The sequence below is a fragment of the Struthio camelus genome, chromosome W, assembly GCF_040807025.1.
Source record: "Struthio camelus isolate bStrCam1 chromosome W, bStrCam1.hap1, whole genome shotgun sequence".
NCBI classification, from domain to species: Eukaryota; Metazoa; Chordata; class Aves; order Struthioniformes; family Struthionidae; genus Struthio; species Struthio camelus.
In genome coordinates this window covers 66,190,569-66,211,887 of record NC_090981.1, presented here as the reverse complement: position 1 = coordinate 66,211,887, position 21,319 = coordinate 66,190,569, and the positions used below count along the sequence as shown (strand labels likewise).

Here is a 21,319-nt window from a genome sequence, read left to right as displayed (position 1 = left end):
TTTGTACAAGACCTCTACCAGAGTACCATGGTGGAGACCCTCAGGCCCTGTAGGTATGTGCCTAGAGTACAGAGCACCTGCTCCCCCAAGAACTTACAGCGGCGAGAGAAAACACCATTTAATGCATGGGGAAATAGAAGCAGAGAAGAGGAAACTTCCACAGCTTCACACAAAGGGTGGGTTCAAATTGCCTAACTTCAGGTATCTGCAATGTCAGTGACTAAACGTGAAGTATCTGAACTCCCTTTATGACCAGTGGCAGCCCAATCCGTACGGGCAGCGGAGGCATAAGAGCGACTCACCTGGCCATATGTCTGCTTCAGGATGAGATGAACCATTCTCTTAACTCCACTGAATGTAAGGACCGAATCCCTACTGACTATAATGGAAACTTAGGCACCCAGTTCACAGACGGTCTTCTTAGCTATAGACACGTACAGTGGAATTCAGCTGTCTGCATCACTGGAGACATTCTAAGGCATCTTGCCTGGCCTCCATCCCATCTTGGCACAGGTTTCACATGGGTCCACTGTCTGCTAGCTTCATGCAGGTGTTTCACGATAGCCAGCAGTCGCTGGTAAAAGTGAGAACTGTAATGTCCCATGTCCTCCCCAGTGTCTTAGATACAGGGACGAGCTGCTTTGCTAGCATCCATCCTAGCTGTTCAGCCGTAGTCTGCATCCCTTCCTCTCTGACTGGAAAATAACTCTCATGAGAACAGGTAGTGTAGAAAAGAAGTGAGGGAAGAACTGTCAATGTTAACAAGGACATTGTCCTCTGATGCAGCCCCAGCTGTCATGCAGGAACAGGGTGCCAAATAAATACTGAGGAGTTTTGAGGAAATCAGGTGTTCCTCCACCTCAGATACATACAGTGCAAAAATTGCTCCTAGATGTTTTGCTGGAACAATTATTTTGCTTTCTATGAAGTAACACCATAAAACCCTGAGCTTATCCAGCAGGCCATTATTTTTCTATTGAGGTTGCATAACAGTGAAATGTTTTGCCAGTGGTACGTAAGTCTTTCAATCAGCTGCAGAGACGGAGAAAAACAACCTGCAAAAGCGCCCTGATGCCATAAAGGCCACAGGCAGCCTGGCAATTCCAGTTACATTCAGTCTGCAGGACAGGAGTCACTTCAGTCACCAAGATTATAAAAAAAATCTAGAAGAGCGAGCCTTATGTTGTACAGTTTTTATGTAATGACAAAGCTGCTCTCAGTAGAGAGGTGGCAACCTTGCAGCTGAGAAGTACATCCAGCTCTCTCCTGCCACTGACCCCTGGCATTAAAAAAAAGGAACAATGAAAGGAAAAGATTAAATTTGCTTAGATGAATAACTTTTAACCCCTTCTGTGCTTTCCCTTTAACTACCCATAGAAGAAGGATGACACAGATATGAAGAACGGTGGTGGACACACAGGTCCCAAAGCCCTGCCTACACAGAACACATCCCATTGAACTCTCAAAGGATTTTTTCCTCTTTGCACTAGTTTTGAGTCAATTCTGCCACCATCTAAAGAACCCCAGTTCGCAAAGCGCTCTAGTATTCACAGAAGTACATCTTCTTTGCATCGCATGAAATACAAAATTCTGTCAGCTGTTGTTAGTGTCAGGAAAGGAGCTATAAATACGGCATCTCCTTTCATGGTGTGGGTTGTCAGCAGGCTTCCAGCCACACCATCTGCCTTTATAGGTGATTCATGGCTGGGCGCATTTGCATTGACCTCCTCATTACATAAGGGCTTAGTCCTGATCAAAACGGCACAAACAGAGCAGCTAGGTGGAAAACTCCTACTCACCCCATCACTGTGTCACAGACTGAGACACTGGTGACAGTCAAAACAAACCACCGATAAATGCTAAATATCAGCTGCTGCACTTCACTATTACTGGTGCTTTAAATGGACCGCTTTGGTAATGGTAAAACCCTAAGCATACAGCTTTGGGGACAGTGCCGGGGCGTACAAGTGGCCCTCAGAAGAGCCTGTCCAGAATTGATGCTGGATATAAACCTGGGTGAACTTAAGCTCTGGAGCCAAGAGGAACTAAGACAGCTTTACCAAGCCCTGCTGGATGCTCACCAACTCAGTGCAGGGCTATATTCGGTTCTGGGAGAGATAAGATGATGCAGCATAGGGCTGGCTGTGGCCTGTGGGGCTTGCAAGCTTAGATTTGCACTCAAGAGAAGCTGCAGTGCTTCCCAGCCGATGCCAGTCCTGGAGTAGTACAGTGGTACGGCATTGACCGCTCCACCCATGGCATGAGTCACTCGCAGCCGGATACCCACGGGTCGTCACGAGGTGGCTTTTTGATCGTTCAGTGTTCCAGAAATGCTCTTTCAATGGGGATCCTGGTCTGGGCTCTTTGTTCTCAGTTCCCTTCTCCTGGGAACCGGCTCCCAGTTTGGTGACCCTTGGCAGGAGCTTCCACTTGATGCTTGGAAGGAAGGGCAGCAAGGACTGTGCCATGTCAACGTATCTGGCCAGCAGGGCTGGATGAGTAGGAAAGAACACTTTCTTGATCCCTCTGATACCATCTCAGTCCTAGTCCACCACTGCCTTGCACAAGGAGCAGCAAACATTTTAACTGGTCTGAAATAATCCCCGCTTTCCATATGTTCACGGCTGTATCTACCCGATAGCCTCTTGTATGGGTACAAGACAATGTATGGGAGTAACTATGAACATTAGGAGGGGGCTGGAAGGGCCCTCGTGTCACTGAACGCAGTCCTCTAGCTCTGCACAGAAAACCATCCACATAGAGCCAAACTACTCCAATTCCTTCCTTCCGTTATTCTCTTGATGGTAATCAAGCTAGACCTTCTGATTTCCAGCCTGTATGAGTGAATGGTCAGTTTTCACCCAGAGATTTTTCATGGTGACAATTTTTTTTAGCATAAATAGCCCTTCTTCCTCCATGATGTTTACCCCCAGGGTATTTAGAGAGCATCCATATCCGCTCCCAGCCTTTGCTTGGCAAGGCTGAACAAGCAGAGCTGTGCGAAGAAGCATTTCCTTCTCTATGCTTTTAAGTTTATTTTGCCGTTAACTTCCCTAGGTGACCCTGGATCCTTGTATTAACAGATAGTAAAAAAACAAACAAACAAAAAATCCCACCCCAAAATCCAAAAAACCTCTTGCTTTATCTCTCATCTCAGATCCCCCTGCTAAAGGCTCCACCTTGCTCCATCATCACGCAGTTGTGCTACTCCCATCCTAGCTTATCTCCTCTGCTGCCTGCTCCCACTCTTCCTCTCTCCACCCGTCCTCCCTCAGCTTCCCCCTCTTGCCGCTGGCTGCCAGCACGCGGAGACTTTGCCCTTGCAGGATCGTGTCGGGTGAAGCGGATTCCTGCAATGTTTATTACAGGGTAAAGTGGTAGGATACCCTTTATGGTGTTTTGAAAGGAAATTGTACAGGAACAATGTCCCGAGCCATGTGTCTATTGAAAATTCTTCACAAAGGGACTTTGCCACAAGAGGAAAAGCGGCTTAATCAGTGGAACTAATCACCGAAGGTGGCTGAGTGTCCCTGAGGGTCAGTAAAGTAAAATATAATGGGAAAAGAAATATATCACAGCTCGCCTACGCTCCTCGGCAGATCTCAAATGGTCCCTGCCTGGCCCCGAGCCCATGGTGGCTGGCCACCTCGGGCCGTGCCAGACCACGGCAGCAGAGCAGGACAGGCTTGATGGAGCCTTCAAACATGGAAACAGAGCTGTGGAAACTGCCCTCCTTTATTCACCCCAGATAACCTCGCTCTCAACGCGGGCACAAGCAGAACAGGCCAGCGGCGCTTACACAACGCTTGGGTCTCAGGAAGAGGAAACCGTCCCTGACAGCCACCCGGGGCTCTCCAGGGAAGAAGGATATTTCTGCCTCCCCCAGCTCTGAATCTAATTAAAAACAAAAACAACATGGAAAAAAAAATCCAGACTGTTTTTTCCTGATCATTTAAGTGTAAAGCCAAGTTAACGGTAGGAAGCAAATTGGGACAGCGCAAGAGAAAACTTGGGGACATTTCAGTAATCCTGTTATCAAAAGCAGTAGGTATCTGGGGCACGCTGAGAAGAGGCAGGGAAACCACAAGAACCTCTTTGTCCCACTTTACTTAATGTAAGAGCAGGTAGGACCTAGGCAGTTTTCTGCTCGATCTCCTTATTCCCACACAAGGGCTTTATGATGGATGGTTTCCCAGTTGCAGAAATGTATCTCCTAAATCCATGTCTGACAGCAGGAGGATCTCAACGGCAGCATGCTATGGGTGAAAGTCCTTCCCCTGCAGCCTGGTGTGGTTCCTGCCAGCGTGGCCGGAGACATCAGAACTTGCTGCTCTGGTCACCCCAAAACCCACCAGGGGCTCGGACAACACAACAGCCCTGCTCCCATGGCTGCAACGGGGCAGACGCGCTGGCCCTGAAAGAAGCACAAAGGATCCATACCTTTAAATTGAAAATAGGAATTTGGAAGCCTTTTGGAGAGAGGAAACTGATTAACCCTTTAAACTTCTACTCCATTCTCTCCTAGCCATGGGGCTGCACTTCCTCCTGTAATCCTCTCCTGCCTTTCCCCATAGACTGACTATCAAAAGCCCTGTGAGCTACTGGCCAGTATCTACACACGTGTGAGGATTTTCTTTTGGTAAGAAAATCAACCTAATTTGACTTCCCCATTTAACATAATTCCAAAACAAGCAGAATCTACATTAGAGAACTGATATTCTCCATTCAATGTCACCATCTCAAATAAAAAGTGTGAATCGTAATTTAAACAGATATCACTGAGATGGACAGCTATAAATATTTAAAAGGCAAAAGAACCCACAGAGGATTTTACAGAGAGCAGCACAAGAATAAATAGTTAAATTAGCTTACTGAGAAAACATACGGGACTCCTGACAAAGCAGTGCAAGGAACTAGTGAGATTACGATGATGCAAACTTTTTAGAAATTTCCCAGCATACCTTTCCTGGTTCCTCAGTAAAACTGTCCCTCTCCTTAAGTGAAGCAGAACAATTTAAGTACTTTGCTAATCAGAAGAAGCTGGTGCAAACCTACCGGTCTTAACCCTGCTTTGAGAAACCCACTGAAGATCTACCAAAGTCCATGTTTCCCACCTACCCATTTTCAAGTCATTTAAGAGGGGACTCCTTGAAAACCCGTGATTTAGTCAGACCACTGCAACGATAGGCCAAAAGCGTGTGTGCAGAGGTGGGGAGGTAATGAAAGAGTAGGAAGGCTTTCAAGCTATATCTGATTCTTGCCATCTTGTGTCCTGGAGTCTAAAAGGGGACTCGTGAACTCGAGAAAGGACACTGCTGAGATGAAATTCTGGTTAGCCTCTCAGCTGCTGAACAGTGTCTTATAAAAAGGGAAAGGAAATAGATGTTACATTTTCTTTACATTATCATCTGTATATGGGAATCACAGAAAATAGCATGGATGGGAAGCTTGAGAAATCATCTAGGCCATCTTATAATCTCCGAGACAGGGTAACTGAATCTAAATTATGGTGTGTGAAAGTATCTTCTTTAAAACCTCCTCCATATATTCCCTGTGAATCCTATCAAGAATGGACAACATTTCCTATCACTTCCATAAGGCTGTCCCAAGCAGCATAACACGAATTTCTGTCAACAAGCCTTAAGGACATTGGGTTTGGCTGGCCGGACCCTCCGCCTCAAAACGCATCATCCCAGGATGCCACAGATCACCGAGAAACCCTGCGCAGCAACAAGCTGACTTGCAACAGTTCAGCAGATATTTAACAAGTGGCGTTTTCAGGAATTTTTTTGAAAAGCAACGGGCCAAACTCATAGCCCAGCTCCCCAGGGACATCAAGTCACACCATGGTTTGTGCTCAGCGAGCGGAGAGAGCTCAGCTAGGCAGGGCTGGAGGTCAGCACCTAAGAAATGGATCCACTATGCTCCATCTCCCACACTGTTTCTTTTCTCTCGACTACTTGTGGGAGGGAAGGGCATGAGAGGTACTGCTGCCTCTCAGGGCCAATCCCTCCTTCCACAGCGGCAGTTACCTCTGGGAGGTCAAACTGAATTCCCTTTGGTGATGTCTAGGTAAGCTGGATCTTGTGTGGCAGCAGAAAGCAGATTAACATTTGGTATTCGACCCTTGCTCACACTGACAACTATGAACGTACTTTCCTCTGCTGTGCTTTTTCCATGATCCCGTTAAGCAGCGATGCCCCTCCTCAGTATCGTCACATAAAGAAGGTGAATTAGTTACCCCTTGTGCATCCAAACCTACAGAGAAAATACAGGGCGTGCAGATTTCTGCAGTGTGAGGTGGGGAGAGCGATACCTCTCCCTGCTCTGCTTCCCTGATTATAAGCTTATTGCAACAAGGACCTTGTCATCCCCTTTACAGTACCTCACACAATTAAGCCCTGAACCAGATGTGCTCTAACACTGATCTATGTTATAGAAAACCTGCCAAACAGACCCACACTGACCGTTCTTTAAATGGGAAATTCAATGCCTGTTTTAATGTCACCTTTAATAGAGGTGACATTAAAGGTCACCTCCTATGCACAAGGAGAGAATTATGGTTGCATGTGCACAAACAAGGGCATAAAGACACTTTGAGTTTGAAAACTTTAAAAAAAATTCCAATAGAAAAAAATCCCACGTAATTTTAAAACCTTTTTTTTTTTTTCCCATTAGAAAATAAGATGGGGAAGAGGTAAAGAAACTAAGTTGAAGGCAGGGGAAAAGGTTTGATTTTTCATACCTTTTGTCCTTCACTGGGAAGACAGGACAAAAGAAAAGCACTTCAGCAAAGGATGGATTGTCCACAAATTCCCAATGCTCTATCGAGTCGTTTGGAACACCAGCCAGTTTTGAAAGAAATAGATTTGTCTCATGAAAACATACGAGAGCTATCAGAAGCTTTGCTGATAACAAGCTTTTGACAGCTGTGGTGCTCAATTACTGATGCAACAAGCAGGATTTGTCCACGTGAAGGCAGATGCCTGGGACCTGCCTGTAGCTGTCTCTGCGGGTAGGGTGCTAGCAGGTGCCACTGTGACCACAGGCCATGGGGAGAAAGAGGCAGTTGCAGAGTGCAGGTCGCGTCCTCAGAAAGGAGACCTCTGAATTACACCAGGTGACTCAGGGCCCGGAAGGGTTTGCTTCTCCCCATAGCCAATGCAGAGCGGGAAAGGCAGAAATCTAACGCTAGGTGAAAGGAATTCATAGGTAACTCGGTGATAACATTTCTGAAGGAAAGGCAATAGGAACAAAGTGGGGACTTGAACTCTCTATAATACAGCCAGATATGAATGCCATTTCACATGAGAAACGGAAGGTGCTTCACTAGACCAAGACTTAGCTTCTTCTGAGCTTCACAATTGGGCAGCAAACCAGAGTGGAAAATACTATAGCTTTTGAGGAGAACCAGTATCTTTTAGAACACCACCTGGAACAAAACTGATGCTGATGACAAAAAACTGCGAGGAGTGGCTGACACACCAGAAGACCGTGCTGCCCTTCAGAGGGACCTGGACAGGCTGGAGAGAAGGGGCAGACAGGGACCTCGTGAAATTCAACAAAGGCAAATGCGGGGGTCCTGCACCTAGGGAGGAATAACCCCATGCACCAGGACAGGCCGGGGGCTGACCTGCTGGAAAGCAGCTCTGCAGAGATGGCCCTGGGAGTCCTGGTGGACAAGTTGACCCTGAGCCAGCAATGTGCCCTTGTGGCCAAGAAGGCCAATGGGATCCTGGGGTTGCATTAGGAAGAGCACTGTCAGCAGGTCAAGGGAGGTGATCCTGCCCCTCTACTCAGCCCTGGGGAGGCCACATCGTCTATCGTCCTGAGCACTGCGTCCAGTTCTCAGTTCCCTAGTACAAGAGAGACATGGAGCTCCTGGAGCGAGTCCAGTGAAGGGCTACTAAGATGATGAAGGGACTGGAGCATCTCTCCTGTGAAGAAAGGCTGAGAGAGCTGGGCCTGTTCAGCCTGGAGAAGAGAAGATTGAGAGGCGATCTCATCAATGTATACATGTATCTGAAGGGAGGGTGTCAAGTGGATGGGGCCAGGCTCTTCTCAGTGATGCCCAGAAATAGGACAAGCGGCAACGGGCACAAACTGAAACACAGGAAGTTCTGTCTGAACATGAGGAAAAACTTCTTGACTGTAAGGGTGACAGAGCACTGGCACAGGTTGCCCAGAGAGGTGGTAGAGTCTCCTTCCCTGGAGATACTCAAAAGCTGTCTGGACACAATCCTGGGTAATGTGCTATAGGTGACTGCTTGAGCAGGGGGGTTGGATCAGATGATCTCCAGAGGTCCCTTCTAACCTCAGCCATTCTGTGATTCTGTGAAAATAGGCAGATTTTTAGATACAAAGTTGCTTTATCAGCTCTTTCATAATGGGTATATTATAAAAAGTACCAGTAACTTGCAGGCCAAATACAACCTGTTGGGTAAGGCAGGGTGAATCTGTAGACTGATCGAACTTGCTTAGAGATCAGTTTTGGACTTCATAACTGCAAGTTGGACCACTGTGGAGGTTATCCATCCACATGGCAGGAGAATGTCCAGCTAGCGCCTCGCAGTTGTGCAGGACGTTATCCCCACGCCGAGGAGGCAAGTCGCAGACAAGGAGAGCTGGGTACACCCACCTTGGGTACACACCAAGGGCGAGGGGTGAGCCATGGGGCGTCTACTTATGGTGTCCATGGTGCTAGCTAGTGCTAAGCGTTCACCGCTTGGAGGAGAAAACTGCATAATGCAGGAAAAAAACCTGCATAATGAAAACCAGAGCCATTTGTGCCAGGACTCTGGGGCCACACCTGTTTCTAACAAAAAAAACAAGAAAACGGCTGTTTTTTGTGCAAGCCTGTTGCATTTTAACCCTGCTCCTGCCCTTCACCCAGAGACCGTGCTGCTACCAACCATCTTCTAAGAAACTGGCTCTTCTTCATTTGGATTCAGGCATTTACACTCGCTTCTCAAATACCATCCCAGCCCTCCTATGCCTCATCTACAGGGCTGTTAGCTCCTTGATTTTATTTCTGGCTTTAGCAGCACAGCTCGTATGTCCCGGGGCAAATCCCACCTAATACACGACAGGCCTCAACACACCCCAGAGACCCTCCTTCGGCGCAGGGGCGAGGAGCTGCCGTGTGTTTTACAGCACTCTTAAAGTTTCACTCACATAAAAACAATGGCAGAACGGGCACGAAACATTTTTCTCAGCTAATCAGCTAACTTTCTCAAGCTGGACGTCGATGGTTCTGGCAGAGCACCCTGGGCTTGGTTTTGCAATTTTGCGTCTTTCCACAACCAGACAATGTCTAAAACAAAGGCCTGTAACTCCCAACTGTTTCAGTGGCAATAAAATCTCTCCTCTCCTGGTCCTACGGCAGAGGGATATTTATACCACCTGTGCAGCTCCACCAGCTATGAAATGAATCCTTTCTCCACCAACACAATACCTGGGATATTAAGATAATAGCACTGCAATAAAGCGTGAACAGCTTTGCAACCAGTTTGTGTTCCAATACAATCTGGCATTTAAACTGCAAAACAGTTTTGGTCGGCGAGACCTTTTTTTTCCCCCCTATTCCCACTCTGCCATGTTTTTCACATAAAATAACCATTTTGAGACCTCACTTAGCACTAGAAATCAAATTTTGAAGAGCGAGCGCTCTCCTGGGGCATCTCAAGTGGCATTGGAGCGACAGGCAGCCCAAGTTCCCGTTCCATTCCCAAAGGTGCCGTGAAGCGCAAGGGGATCCCGAGAGGTTGGGCTGCTTAGATGTAGTGCCATCCATCCAACCATACAGCGTGGGGGCTGCCAGGGTCTCCCAGCTGAGGTCCGGGGGATGGGACTGTGCCTCTTCGGTTTAAATAATTGTTTAAAAGAACCTATTGTTTCGCTGCAGCTCCCTCTGCCCAGGGTTCTTAACTTTTTGTGGTTAAAATGTTTTTCTCTCTACACATTGATAGGCAGTGCTACCGAGGATGCCTGTGCCTTTAAAGGGCTTGGGCAGGACTGTGTACCTTGGTCCCTCTATCAGCGCAACCTCTGTTTTAAGTGAGGGGAAACTGAGGCAGAGAGAGGGGAAGTCTCATCCCCACGGTCATAGAGTAGCGGAGCTGGGCTGGTACCTGGAAAAGTGGAGTAACACCTATGCAAGCAGATTCCTATTGCAAAACCTGCCTGACACCCACGGACAATCTTAGGAATGAAGAAGGCTCCTCCCAATGAAAGGCAGGCATTTGAGTTGGAAATGACCTCCAAAAGATCTGGCTGCTGAGAGTTTATTATGGTAATCCGAACAGACTAGGAAGAAAAAGAAATACATCTAGCACGATCCTTACAGCTGTATAATGGACTGGTTTCTCAGCCAGGATAAAAGTGCTTACGCACAATCGCCCACGTTTGCATGAGTCAAAGTTCTGGCATGACATGTGTCAGCATGGCTCAAGGAAGTCCATGTTTCACAGGTTTCTTAGCATTTTTGTGGCCTGCTGCAGTGCTGTGTGAGCCTCACCTGGACAGGAGGTCTTCACCACCAACGAAGCCTTCATCACCCGCACCCATGCTCCAACACATGGTTGGTGGAGACAGAGACCTGATGCCTGCAAAGGCCTGTGTGTCAGGTTGTGCAAGCGCTACGGCAATGGCTGTACTCGCGGGGATGGGGACACCCGTCTGCATGATGACTACGTGTGAGCCCATCGCTGGCTTGGGTGCGGGAGTCCGTGCGTGAAGCACCATGTCTGCATTCTGCAGGTCAGGCTGCAGCCGGTCATGATGGTCCTGCCAAGTTTTAGCTTGCTCAGAGACAGGAGATCCCATTGCTCTACCCATTTCTTTCCCTTCAGCTCAAAGACATGCTGCCTTCGGATGGCAAAAAAAGACCCATTTCAAGCAGGGCGAGTCAGGGTGGGAAGACTAAGGCCCAATCCACATTGTAATTTCGGAAGCGCTCAAGACTCAGGTACCGCAGCACAGTGCTCTGATGAACCTAATCCAACCCCAGCTTGCAACACAGATAGAACGAAACTTGCTTTCAATCATATTTCTGTGATCACAAGGCTGCAACCCGGCTGAAACAAGGGTGTCCCCCCCCCCCCACCAATCACAAGACCAAATTGTGTTTTAAATTGGGTACAGGGAAAAAGAAAGGAGCCCAAAAGAGGAGTGGAAATGGAATTTGTCGCTGACTAACCACAAGGCCACAGACACATGATCGATAGCCAGCACCAGACCCGTCTGATTTTCTTCCTGGCTTGCCATCGCCACTTCACAATAGCAGCATAATAGCACCTTAGCAAGCGTATTCCTGAGGGATTACTCAAACGCCTTCCATTTTTGGCATTTGGTCTTATTTGTCCCCATGAGACTGTTACACTTAAATCAAAGAAACTGTAAAACCTTCAAGGATGGTGACATGAAAGCAAGTGAAACCAGACAGAGACTTGCGATCAAGTACTACATCATAACCATCCAAATTATAGGAATGACACATTAAACTGAAAAACAGAGTTTTGCTCTAAGCCCGGGGGAAAATTTGCCGTGGGGACCAGCTTGCCATGCCTGGTCTCTGCCCACAGAAGAATGTTTCTTGAACGTCGGAGCAAACTTTTTGCAGCTGTTTTTCACTTGCTCAGTCAAATTCAGGAAAACCAAACCAGAGTTAACCGTATCGTGGCTTTCTGAAAGCTGTTCACAATTCAAAAAGTGACAGCTCTGTGATTCCAGGATGCAAATCCGACTGTTACTGGGCAGCTCTCTGTAAGACTGCCCTGAAAAATCAGGCTCCACCGAGGCATCAGAGCTCAGAGACACATCGTTTTCAGCTTAATCTTGAAGAAAACATTGGCCACTCTTTCTCCTAGAAATAGCATTAACCCTGCAAACTCCTGGTCTCAGACAGGCTTTACTATCTTGGTTTTGTAGCTTAAGCTGCAGCATAAGAACGTGCAAACAGAGAAAAGCTGCGTGTGCAATTGCCTCTCCCATTCCTCATTTACTTTCAAATTTAACCACAAGCACGACTCCTGTGCAGGACTCTGGATGCCCTCATATAATTAAATACGCAACTTACACAATTAAATACACAATTTGCACAATTAAATTAACGTAGTAGATTTAAAATCACCCATTCCACAGGAGCTCAGCTGAATGCCTACTTAGCATGCGGACTCCTTCCCATGGAAAGGCGCCTGACGCTTGCTGCCAACCCCTTGCAACATTCTGCACAGGGCCCTGAAAGTCAGCAAATTCCACTTTTCAGTCAAAAGAGAGGAAGTTCCTGGGACTCAAAACCTTTACGGAAAATATCTTGCCAACTGCCTTTTCTAATGAAAGCAGGGGATCTGGCGCAAGGGCAGCTGGACATTAGGGTTGCTCCAGGTTCCCTCAAGCTGATGTAGCCTCAACCTGCACTGAAGGAGGGTCTCAGCTCTCTGGAGCAATATAGGGCATATCCAAGATTTTAAAGACACTCTTGTGGCACGGACAGACACTACAGTTCTAGAGTGTTAATGTTCAAATAAAGGTTTATGCATTTACGCAGCGGTGCCAGCTGCTAAAGGGCAATATTGTCCAAAGACGTTCCTGTGAGACAGTGGGGGAAGATGTGCAACAAGGAAGAGAAGATTCAAAAAAAATGCACTCAAGAGAGGTTTCACCTACCTGCGGTCATTTCTCCTCCTTCTGAACAGTTTTTTGGTGTGTGCGATTTCAGCTTCATGAGGCAATGGATGGTAACCCTGCTGTAAAACAGAGGAAAAGGCAATTATCAATTCCGAGCTATAGCAGGCATTGCTGTGTAGGTGGTCAGGGTGAGAAGAGCCGTTTGCCTAAAACGTGGGCCTGATAAAAGAGAAAGTTCCTGGCTAAGTATTCTTACAAAATACAAATCAGTGCAGTATCTCAAACACTGATCAAAGAAGCTCTGAAAATCTACGCGTCCATTATATCTTCCCAGGGCCATTGCAAGGAGCAGTGACTGAAGTTATCTGCAATTGCTGGGGAAGAGAAGCCACGTAGAGCAGACAACTTCAACACACGCTGGAGAACCCCAAAGTACATGACCGACAGGGAATTCACCCACATCACACATGATACTGTTTATGTCTGCAGCAGGGCACCAGCGTTCCCATCACGTTCTCCTCCTGCTCTGCTCAGCTACACGACAGGCGATTTTCAGTGATGCCACACCCCAGAGCAATGGGGATGACCCTGCGCAGCAGCATTTCAGTGGCGCTGGAGGACAAGCTTGTAAGAAAGGCAGCATCGCACAGCTAGCAGAGCACGCATGAGCCATAGCCCACAGGGTCTGTCGTGGCTGCACCGCTCGCTGTTAGCATGGGCAAGTCAATAAACGCGTTATGGAAGACCTCATGGTGCCTTCCCAGTGCTAGCTATGAACCCCAGCTGCCCCTTGGAGAAGGAGATGGCTGGGATCCCACCCTACGGACCAGAAATAACAGAGACGAGGACGTGAAATGACTTGCCTAAGTCAAGTAAGTGGAAGGGCTGTGTTTAACCCAAGCTGCCCTTTCCCCATCCTGTCCTCGTTCCACTGGAGGAGCTAGGTTACCTCTCCTGGACCCAGTATGCTCAGCTGATAATGGGGATGCTGTATTTACCTTCCTACTACAGGCACTGGGAGACTTTGTTAATGTGAGCAACAAGCTCGGACGTTCCTGGATGAAAGGCACTATGTAAATGCAAAGTATTATTTATTTTCCAGAGACTATAGAGCTGTCATAACCGTAATGATTTTTATTTACGTAGTATTGTACTTCCCAGGCTGGCAATAAAAGCCCTGCAAAAGTTGCTCCTTTTATTTCTATAACTATTCGTCTTGTCCTCTAAGCTATAGTCACTGCTAATGAATCACCACGCGAGAGGGGCCACGAGGGAGCAGCACGGGTAAGGGCATGGGGTGGGCAGGAACATCTCTCATCGAGCAGCAGTCTTGTCACATCGGCATGACAACACAACACACCAAAGTCAAAAAAATCCCTCTCTGTGTGGGCAAAGATCCTTAAAAGTTAGAGTGAACTTCAGTAGCGGCTCCTGATATAATAATATTTTGAGTTCCTCTGGTGGAAGATATGATAGGGTAGAAAGGTCTTTGTGAATGCTAATCCATTCAGGCTGGCAGTCCTCTGGAATCCTGAGGAAGCCTCCCAGATACTGAGACCAGCAGGGCTTATTCTGACCGTCCAGCCCAGCCACCTGCATATGACGGTCTGGAGGACTGTGCCCATGTAGTTACTGCAGCAAGCCTCACCATTCAGGAGATGTTCATTCTTTTCAAAGATTTCAAGCAATGAAGAATGCTCCAAGTCCATGGGAAAGTCATGCTGCCGGCTAACGTGTCCCCATCTGCACCTTGCTTTGTCTGCAGTCATGAAGAACTTTGTTTCCTGGGAAGGCACAGACCACAGGCAGTTCCTCTTTTAACTTTCTCCTTCATTTTTATACTTCCCAAGCAAATTGGATGCACAGAGATTGTATGGTTTAGCACGGGCATTATGAAGCACATTCAGGAGTAGAACACAGCTCTCAGTGACCAAATCATCCCTCTCTCCTTGAAACATCTACTAAGACACCCTTAATACTCAGCAATATCCCTTCAGCCACAGCACCCTACGTTATCAGTCATAGCAGTAGTACAGAAGTCATTGTTCAATGATGTTGCATGAGCGTCCTTGCAAATCTACTTGTCCACTGAGGACCTGCTCAGTATGTTGCTCTGCAGACATTTGCTTACATGCATTCACCCAGCATCAGAAAGAGCACTCTTCGTGCTGCTTGGATCTTGTTTCACTGGTCAAACATGGCCTCTCTGATTCACGAGAGGTAGTTTGGGAATAGTGACAGTTGGAAGTGGGCTCTCCTGTGGCAGTGGTTGGGTTATGGCTTATTTAGCAGGATTTGACTTGAGCTTTTCCTGCAGCTGAACACCTTATAGTTATTGGAATCTTATAGTATGGAATCTTTGATGGCTAATAGCTTAAAAAGCATGCTGAACCTTTTTCATTACTGGGGGCTGCAACTGGAGTTTTTCTCACCTATTCGATCAACGTATTTTCACTGAATGCATAGGCGGAGCTTAACATCTCTGAAATCTCTAGTCCTCTCAATATTTGTCTGAAATTGGCCAATGGGTTCCAAAGCTAATGGGAGAAGGAAGGGAGGGAGCAGCCACAGACAACCCAATCACATAAGCTGTGCTAGTTTAGGAAACCAGGCTAAAAATAGTACTATACTCAGTGAGACTGTTTCCAAATGTCGTACTACCGCAGCACGCTAAAGCCTGGGGTATTTTTAAGAATTCAAGCTGCATTGCAGAAACATGTGCAAATACAATTACCCGGAGCTTGAAAAATGAAACCATCCCTGCAGAATACAAGGGCTGAAACCACCGATTTCCGTAGGAGCAAAGCCTTCATTAAGTCTCTCTGGCTGTATTTCTGGTCGTCCCAGCTAGGAAGCACATGCACAGTGGTGCATCGCTGCACGTCTTCCTACTCGCAGAATGCTGCTGCTCCTCCTCAGAGCTCTGCCAGCCGGCAGCGGGCACAAGTTAGCGACTCGTCTGGTTACAAACATAGGTGTGAGATGTGATTTAATTATACGGGAATAAACCTAATCCAAAGAGCATGTCTGGAAACTGCACATGCCCAAACAGAACAGAACTTAGTGGCCCCATTAGGAAAATCAAGAATCTCCCTTCTCTGACCGAGCAGTTCCCTTTCCTAGGCCTAATCATGAGACAATGTTTTGGAAAGAAATGGTCATTGGTCCCTACTCTTGTCTATTTTGGTGCCTACACAGAGCTAATTTTGGAAAGGAGAAAAGTTGACTTTTTTTTTTGTGTAGCACGCTGATGTAAAAGGAAATATCAGGCACTTCCAAGAAGGGCAGGGTGCCCAGACAAGTCCAAGAGCGCTGCATGGGTGGGTGTGGGACAGAGTCCCAAGTGCAAGGTAAGTACATTTACGACACGGTTCTTCGATTTATCTGGTAGCTGCTCCCCACCACAGGTTGGGCAACACGGCAATGAAAACGCTTTTAACAAAACTGACTTGCTCAGGACAATGGGGGATCTGTAATGTAGCTCTTCCATTTTTCAGCTAACCAGGGCAAGAGATACGCTCTTTAGGAAGATGAAATCACTGAAGGAAATCGAAGGGATGTGTTTTGCAAGGTAGAAGAGAAAGAGATGGGTAGGTACTCACCATCCTCTGCTCTGCAGCGGGTTTACAGGAAGACCTACACAAGAGGGATGTTTCGCTTCCTTGCCTGAGCCAGAAGATGCCGGCGAGCCAAGGTGCCCAGGGTTTTCAAATGCAGGTTTGCAACTTATCCGTGGGCAGTAAAATCACGTTTGGTCTCTCCCACAGCGGTTTTATTTTGATATTTATTCCCAGGTGGCTCGAAGATAATGCAACAAACACCACTTCAAAGCTACAAGTTCTGGAAGTGAGAGGTGTGGGAAAAGGAAAGAACAAGGAGTCCATGGTTTTAGGAAACACTGCTAATAGGGGTCATTTTTAATTTTGGAGCAAAACATTCTGCAGTTTACACGGTGGTAAACTTCAGGTAGAACCTGAGAAGCCCATGGGACTTCTAATGTGTTTACATGTATATCAACTGTATACTATAAACACGTATGCTGCAACTAGAAAGGAGAGGAAGAGCAGAAGGGGTGTTCAAGAGCAGTCTGCTTTCTTGGTCAGTCACCTGGAGATCAGGTATGTTGTGATGTGTATATTCTTTCTTAGATGTCTTTGGTCAAAAGTTCTTGGAGAAGAGAAGGTGATGTCTGGTAAGCATAGGTGACTGTCATCTGGCCAGTTAGCGTATGCTAAGGAAAATCTGTAATTTACTTGAATTGGTGAAAACACACACGGAAAACCAAAGTTTGATGCTGCTCCCATGAAGATGGTGTGTAAAAATGGCTTGCAGAGAGCGATTCAGAGGAGACACAGTCCGATGAAGATTTCTGCAAAGGACAGTACGCTCCAGAAGGTTAGAAAGCAGCAGAAACCATGCTAAAGGCCTGCTGTGATTTTTCAACATGGAGCATGGTGGCTTTTTACCGGCACACACACATACCCACAAACATACCTGCACACACACACGCTCACGGGTGCTCCTTCCAGTGTCTGCGCTTTAACCACCCAATGAACGTGCCTGAACTATTCTTAACCCCGTCCATCCCCCCATAAGGATCCGGCAGGACGACAGCTGTCTCTTTGTTGCCACAGCACCATTTATATAAAAGTTTAATGGAAGAACTAAAAAAAAATAAAAAAAAAAAAGCTTTCAAGATCTTGTTGACATTCTGCAGTAACCCAAGAGCCTCCTTTGCTCCCATCTTCCCCTTCAGCAGCCGCCACCTCCTCAACGAACTCCCTTTTCTGAGCTGTCCTACCGCTCTCCTGAGCTCATTAACCCGCGGTTACCAGCCTGGAGAGAGACATGGTGAAGTGAAGCTAGAGAGCAGAGGAGAGGAATAGTCACTTTTTAAGCTAGCCTGCTCTGGGTTGAGGCTTGCTATCATTTTTCTCACGCTTCCTTTACAGCAGAACTAATTTAAGAAGCTGGAGGAAGGCACCAGCTTTTTTGGTTTTACTGATGATGGCCAGTCACAAGGAGATAAAGAGAAATAAAGTATTTTTTTTCTGCTGCTGCTGGTGCCTCTCTGGCCACCCTCACTTAGCAATTCCCAGAGATTCCTCTGGAACCTGAGAGCAACTCCCTTGCAACACGAACGCTCCTACTTCCTCCGCACCCGACTGCTAGTCCGCACTCTCCCTCCTTCCCCTCACCTTCTAGAGATCTCAAGTGCACATGTAGACAGGGGTGGACAAATTCAGTATGTCAGACATTTCACCAAGATCTGGCAAAAACCTAAGAGGCTCTGAAAGTTTGGAGTTCATCGTTTCGTCGCTGTGCTGCTCATGTCCGTCTAACTCAGTTTGACTTTCAGATGTGAAACGTCTCCCTACAAAGCAACTGTCACTTTTACTTATTCATTTATCCACTTCTGTCGATGCTGCCCATGCAGAACATATGTGTGCAGCCCTTGGACGCTAAGACAGTGAGGCACTCAGAGATGACCTGAATCCGAAACAGCAGTTTTGGAGAGTGAACAAAAAACACAAAGAAGCTACAGGACAGACAGAAAAAATAACACTGGGGCGATGAGAGGAGGAAAAGAAATTATCTGGTGATATCAAAGTATCATTCCATATGAGCTTTATCTTGAGAGCCTTTTCTGCCCTGGAGAAACATCTCTGCCCCTGCTTATCTTAAACAAATGGTTTCAGAACGCTTGAACTGAACAAACAGGTTATTAGGCCTCCAGTAGATGCTGGGAGTTTTGCTCCACTTTATTACACACAAAGTTCAGGGTGGGATGTTTTTTTCTGGGGAGGGGAGGTAGGAAGAGGAGGGTGGGGTTGGGTTTACAGGAGCTCTGAAGACATTGCATCTGCTCGCGCTAAAACAACAATAGAAATGTTGTGGCCAAAGGCAGCGCATTAAAAAAAAAAATTGCAGTTCCAGAAATGATCCAAAAAAACCAACCCAGAAGCTTGCAACACACTGTGATAAAGAGGCTTTAATCCGCCTATGTGATGAATTATTCATGGCAGTCCTGGAAAGTCCGGGACAGCACACAGCCACAGACATATTTACTTAAATTTTACTGTGTCACTTCCACGCTCGTGGAGCCTTATGAGATTGAATGTGTCAATGTTCACAGTACAGCTAACCCAAACGGGGAACGTCTCGGTGGGATTGCTGTGGGAAAGCAACTCGCTGCTCGGCCTCTCCCTACCAAGCAGCTCCTGCGAAAGTCCTGGCTACCCCCTCATCTTTCGCTTCCAGAGGCATCAGACTAAGCGGAGTGACAGGAAGACTGCAGAGCAAAAACGCACGTGCGGTATGAAATCGGACTAAGCTACATCAGACCGAAAATCTCAACCACACGTGCAAAGAGTGACAAATATACTCTGTAATGTATCACGAACCAGATGGTTCCCTCGCTGTGCACATTCATGCGTGAGATCCGCGGAACGGGTTGAGGTTGTGTGGACAAAGCGTGGACAGACCCTTTACCTCCACCGCCAACGTGCCAACGCGATCCCACACTATCTTCCCACCTACCTGCTCAAAGTCGGCATTTTACAATGCCAAGAATAAGTACTGCAGGCATTTCAGGTAAAGTCAGCTCCTTGGAGAATACCTGCTCTTCCTTCTCCCCATTCCAGGAATTTCCACAGAAACTGGCCTGCCATTCATTCTCCTGTGTTACAGGAGGGGAATTTTCTATCTCTTGAAAGACGATGGCTGTGGCATGAACCAAAGCCTTGACCTGATTTGGAAACCATAGAAGAATACCAAACAATGTCAGGAAGCGGCCTGTAAATGATTTCCTCTCCATTAAAATTTAAGTGATAAATTTGTTCCTTCAAATTGCAAACTATTCATTTTTCCTGGAAGGTGTTTATAATAATAGCCATGCTTCTGTATAAGGAATCAATCTGCGGCTCCTTTTTTATCTGGATTCGATACCAATTGAATAGAAAGTGCAACGGTTTTACAAAATGCTCCTAGCCCAGGGTAGAGGGCAGCTAAATCAGAGCGCTTCACTGCAGCGGCTTTTCCCATCACTCAGCAGTCACAACACAGTATACGTGGCTTAATTGTTTCTTGGGAGATATCCTGGTTTAGAGGATTTCCCGATGTGGAGAGGGCCGTAAACGTGTTTTGGCTGGCAAAGGCTGAACGTCGAGCTGAAGCGAGCTTGCTTCGGGGCTTAGCACGGAGGGGGAGATTCTTCTTCCAAAGAAGGGCTGGGGGCACAGAAGTGATGGTGGCATGACTGCGACAGCTAAACCACGCTCTTTAGCTATCATTAAAAATACCGGGGCTGTTTCATATACGGCTCTGCCCTCCCAAGTCGCCCCAAAGACGCCGACTCCTGGAATCCCATTTGCTGAGTGTTAATGACAGTTTATATAGCCCCTCTCACAAACTGTAGGCGTTTTAATGAATTACAGACCCTACACATGCCATCCCAGATCCAAAGAAGCCTCATTTAGACTCTTATCTTCCCACTGCTTTTCCTCAGTGTTTGCTCTCGCCTCCTGGCAGAGAGCGGATATTGAACTAGATGGAAGATAGCGCAGACTTTGGCATCTAAACACTTTGTGGCAGCTAAGCTGTAGCACTTCATCCCGCTGCAACGGGCTCGGGAATAAAACAAAAGCAGCTGAGAGAACGGCTACAACAGCCCCGAGTGAAACTGGGAGGGAAGGATCAATACGCAATTAAAAACCTTAGAACAATTAGGCTGGCACGCTTCAGTATCTCAAGCCAAAATTTACCTTGAATCTTCCCTAAGGCCTGGTGCTGATCACCAACAGCAAGTTTTCTGGGGTCTAGTTTTAAACGCCAGCCTCAGAGCTCCTGAATTATACATAATTCCGTGATAATAAATCTTTAAAATCCAGGACGAAGTCTCCTAGGAGGAACTGCCTCTGCAAACATATCCATATTCATAAATATAACGGCTGGCTGCTGTGGTCACCGCGCTGGGCAGGGCCAGGCCAGAAACAGCACAATCAGTGCCGCCAAACCCCGGCTAAGCAACAGAGATACGCATGCACCGAAACTCTCCTCGAAATTGTATTGAAACAGGGTGCTCCAGACGGACTGAGACGGACACACTGTGCCATAGGAAGGGTATAAATAACAGACAAAAGAAATCCCCTTCGTTACAAGAATCCGCAAATCCAAAAATGGTTACAATCTGACTTAGGAAATAGAGTTTTTCCCATGTTGCAGCAAAACGGGAACAATACTTCATAAGTGGAAGTAACTCTAATTGTTTTAACTGATGTTATTTTAGCGTTGTTTAGGTTTATTGTTTATTTGTATGTATTTCCTCTAGCCGGGTCACACTTTAAAACAAACCTTACTGTCAGCAGTAAAGTGTCCCATCCAGAAATAAATACATTTATCTAATAAATATAGATACAACCACACCACTGCTTGGAGCTCTTAAATTCAGAATTTTTAAGGAATCCACATGAAAAAAAAATCGTGTTCGTGACCTGGGCTTGCTTTACCCTGGAAAATGGACCCTTTTCCCACAAAGCCTGCAGTAAATGCTGTCCACATCACTGGCGACCAGGAGCCACTACACCCGGTATTTGCTTTGCGGTCTGCATTAGAGAGGAGTCTATGGTCCTTCAGTTCACAGCACGCAAACGCGACATCATCAAATTTCGCACTAGCTGAAGGGCTCAGATGT

The 21,319-nt window shown here is 46.8% G+C and overlaps 1 protein-coding gene and 1 long non-coding RNA gene across 21 annotated transcripts in view; one reads left to right on the top strand and one right to left on the bottom strand.

The window, feature by feature from the left end:
* The window catches only part of LOC138060891 (CBP80/20-dependent translation initiation factor-like), a 212,696-nt gene that overhangs the window by 86,137 nt on the left and 105,240 nt on the right, over positions 1-21,319 (bottom strand). For 17 of the 20 annotated variants that reach the window (XM_068925331.1, XM_068925327.1, XM_068925333.1 and 14 more), the window contains one exon: positions 12,667-12,746. In XM_068925331.1, the coding sequence (XP_068781432.1) occupies positions 12,667-12,746 (80 nt within the window). The remainder of the gene's footprint in view (positions 1-12,666; positions 12,747-21,319) is intronic. The other 3 variants (XM_068925315.1, XM_068925317.1, XM_068925325.1) reach the window with 1 other exon arrangement.
* LOC138064135 (uncharacterized) lies at positions 15,850-17,283 on the top strand. The gene is made up of 3 exons (XR_011137409.1): positions 15,850-15,977; positions 16,125-16,344; positions 16,422-17,283. It is a non-coding gene; the product is annotated as an uncharacterized lncRNA (long non-coding RNA).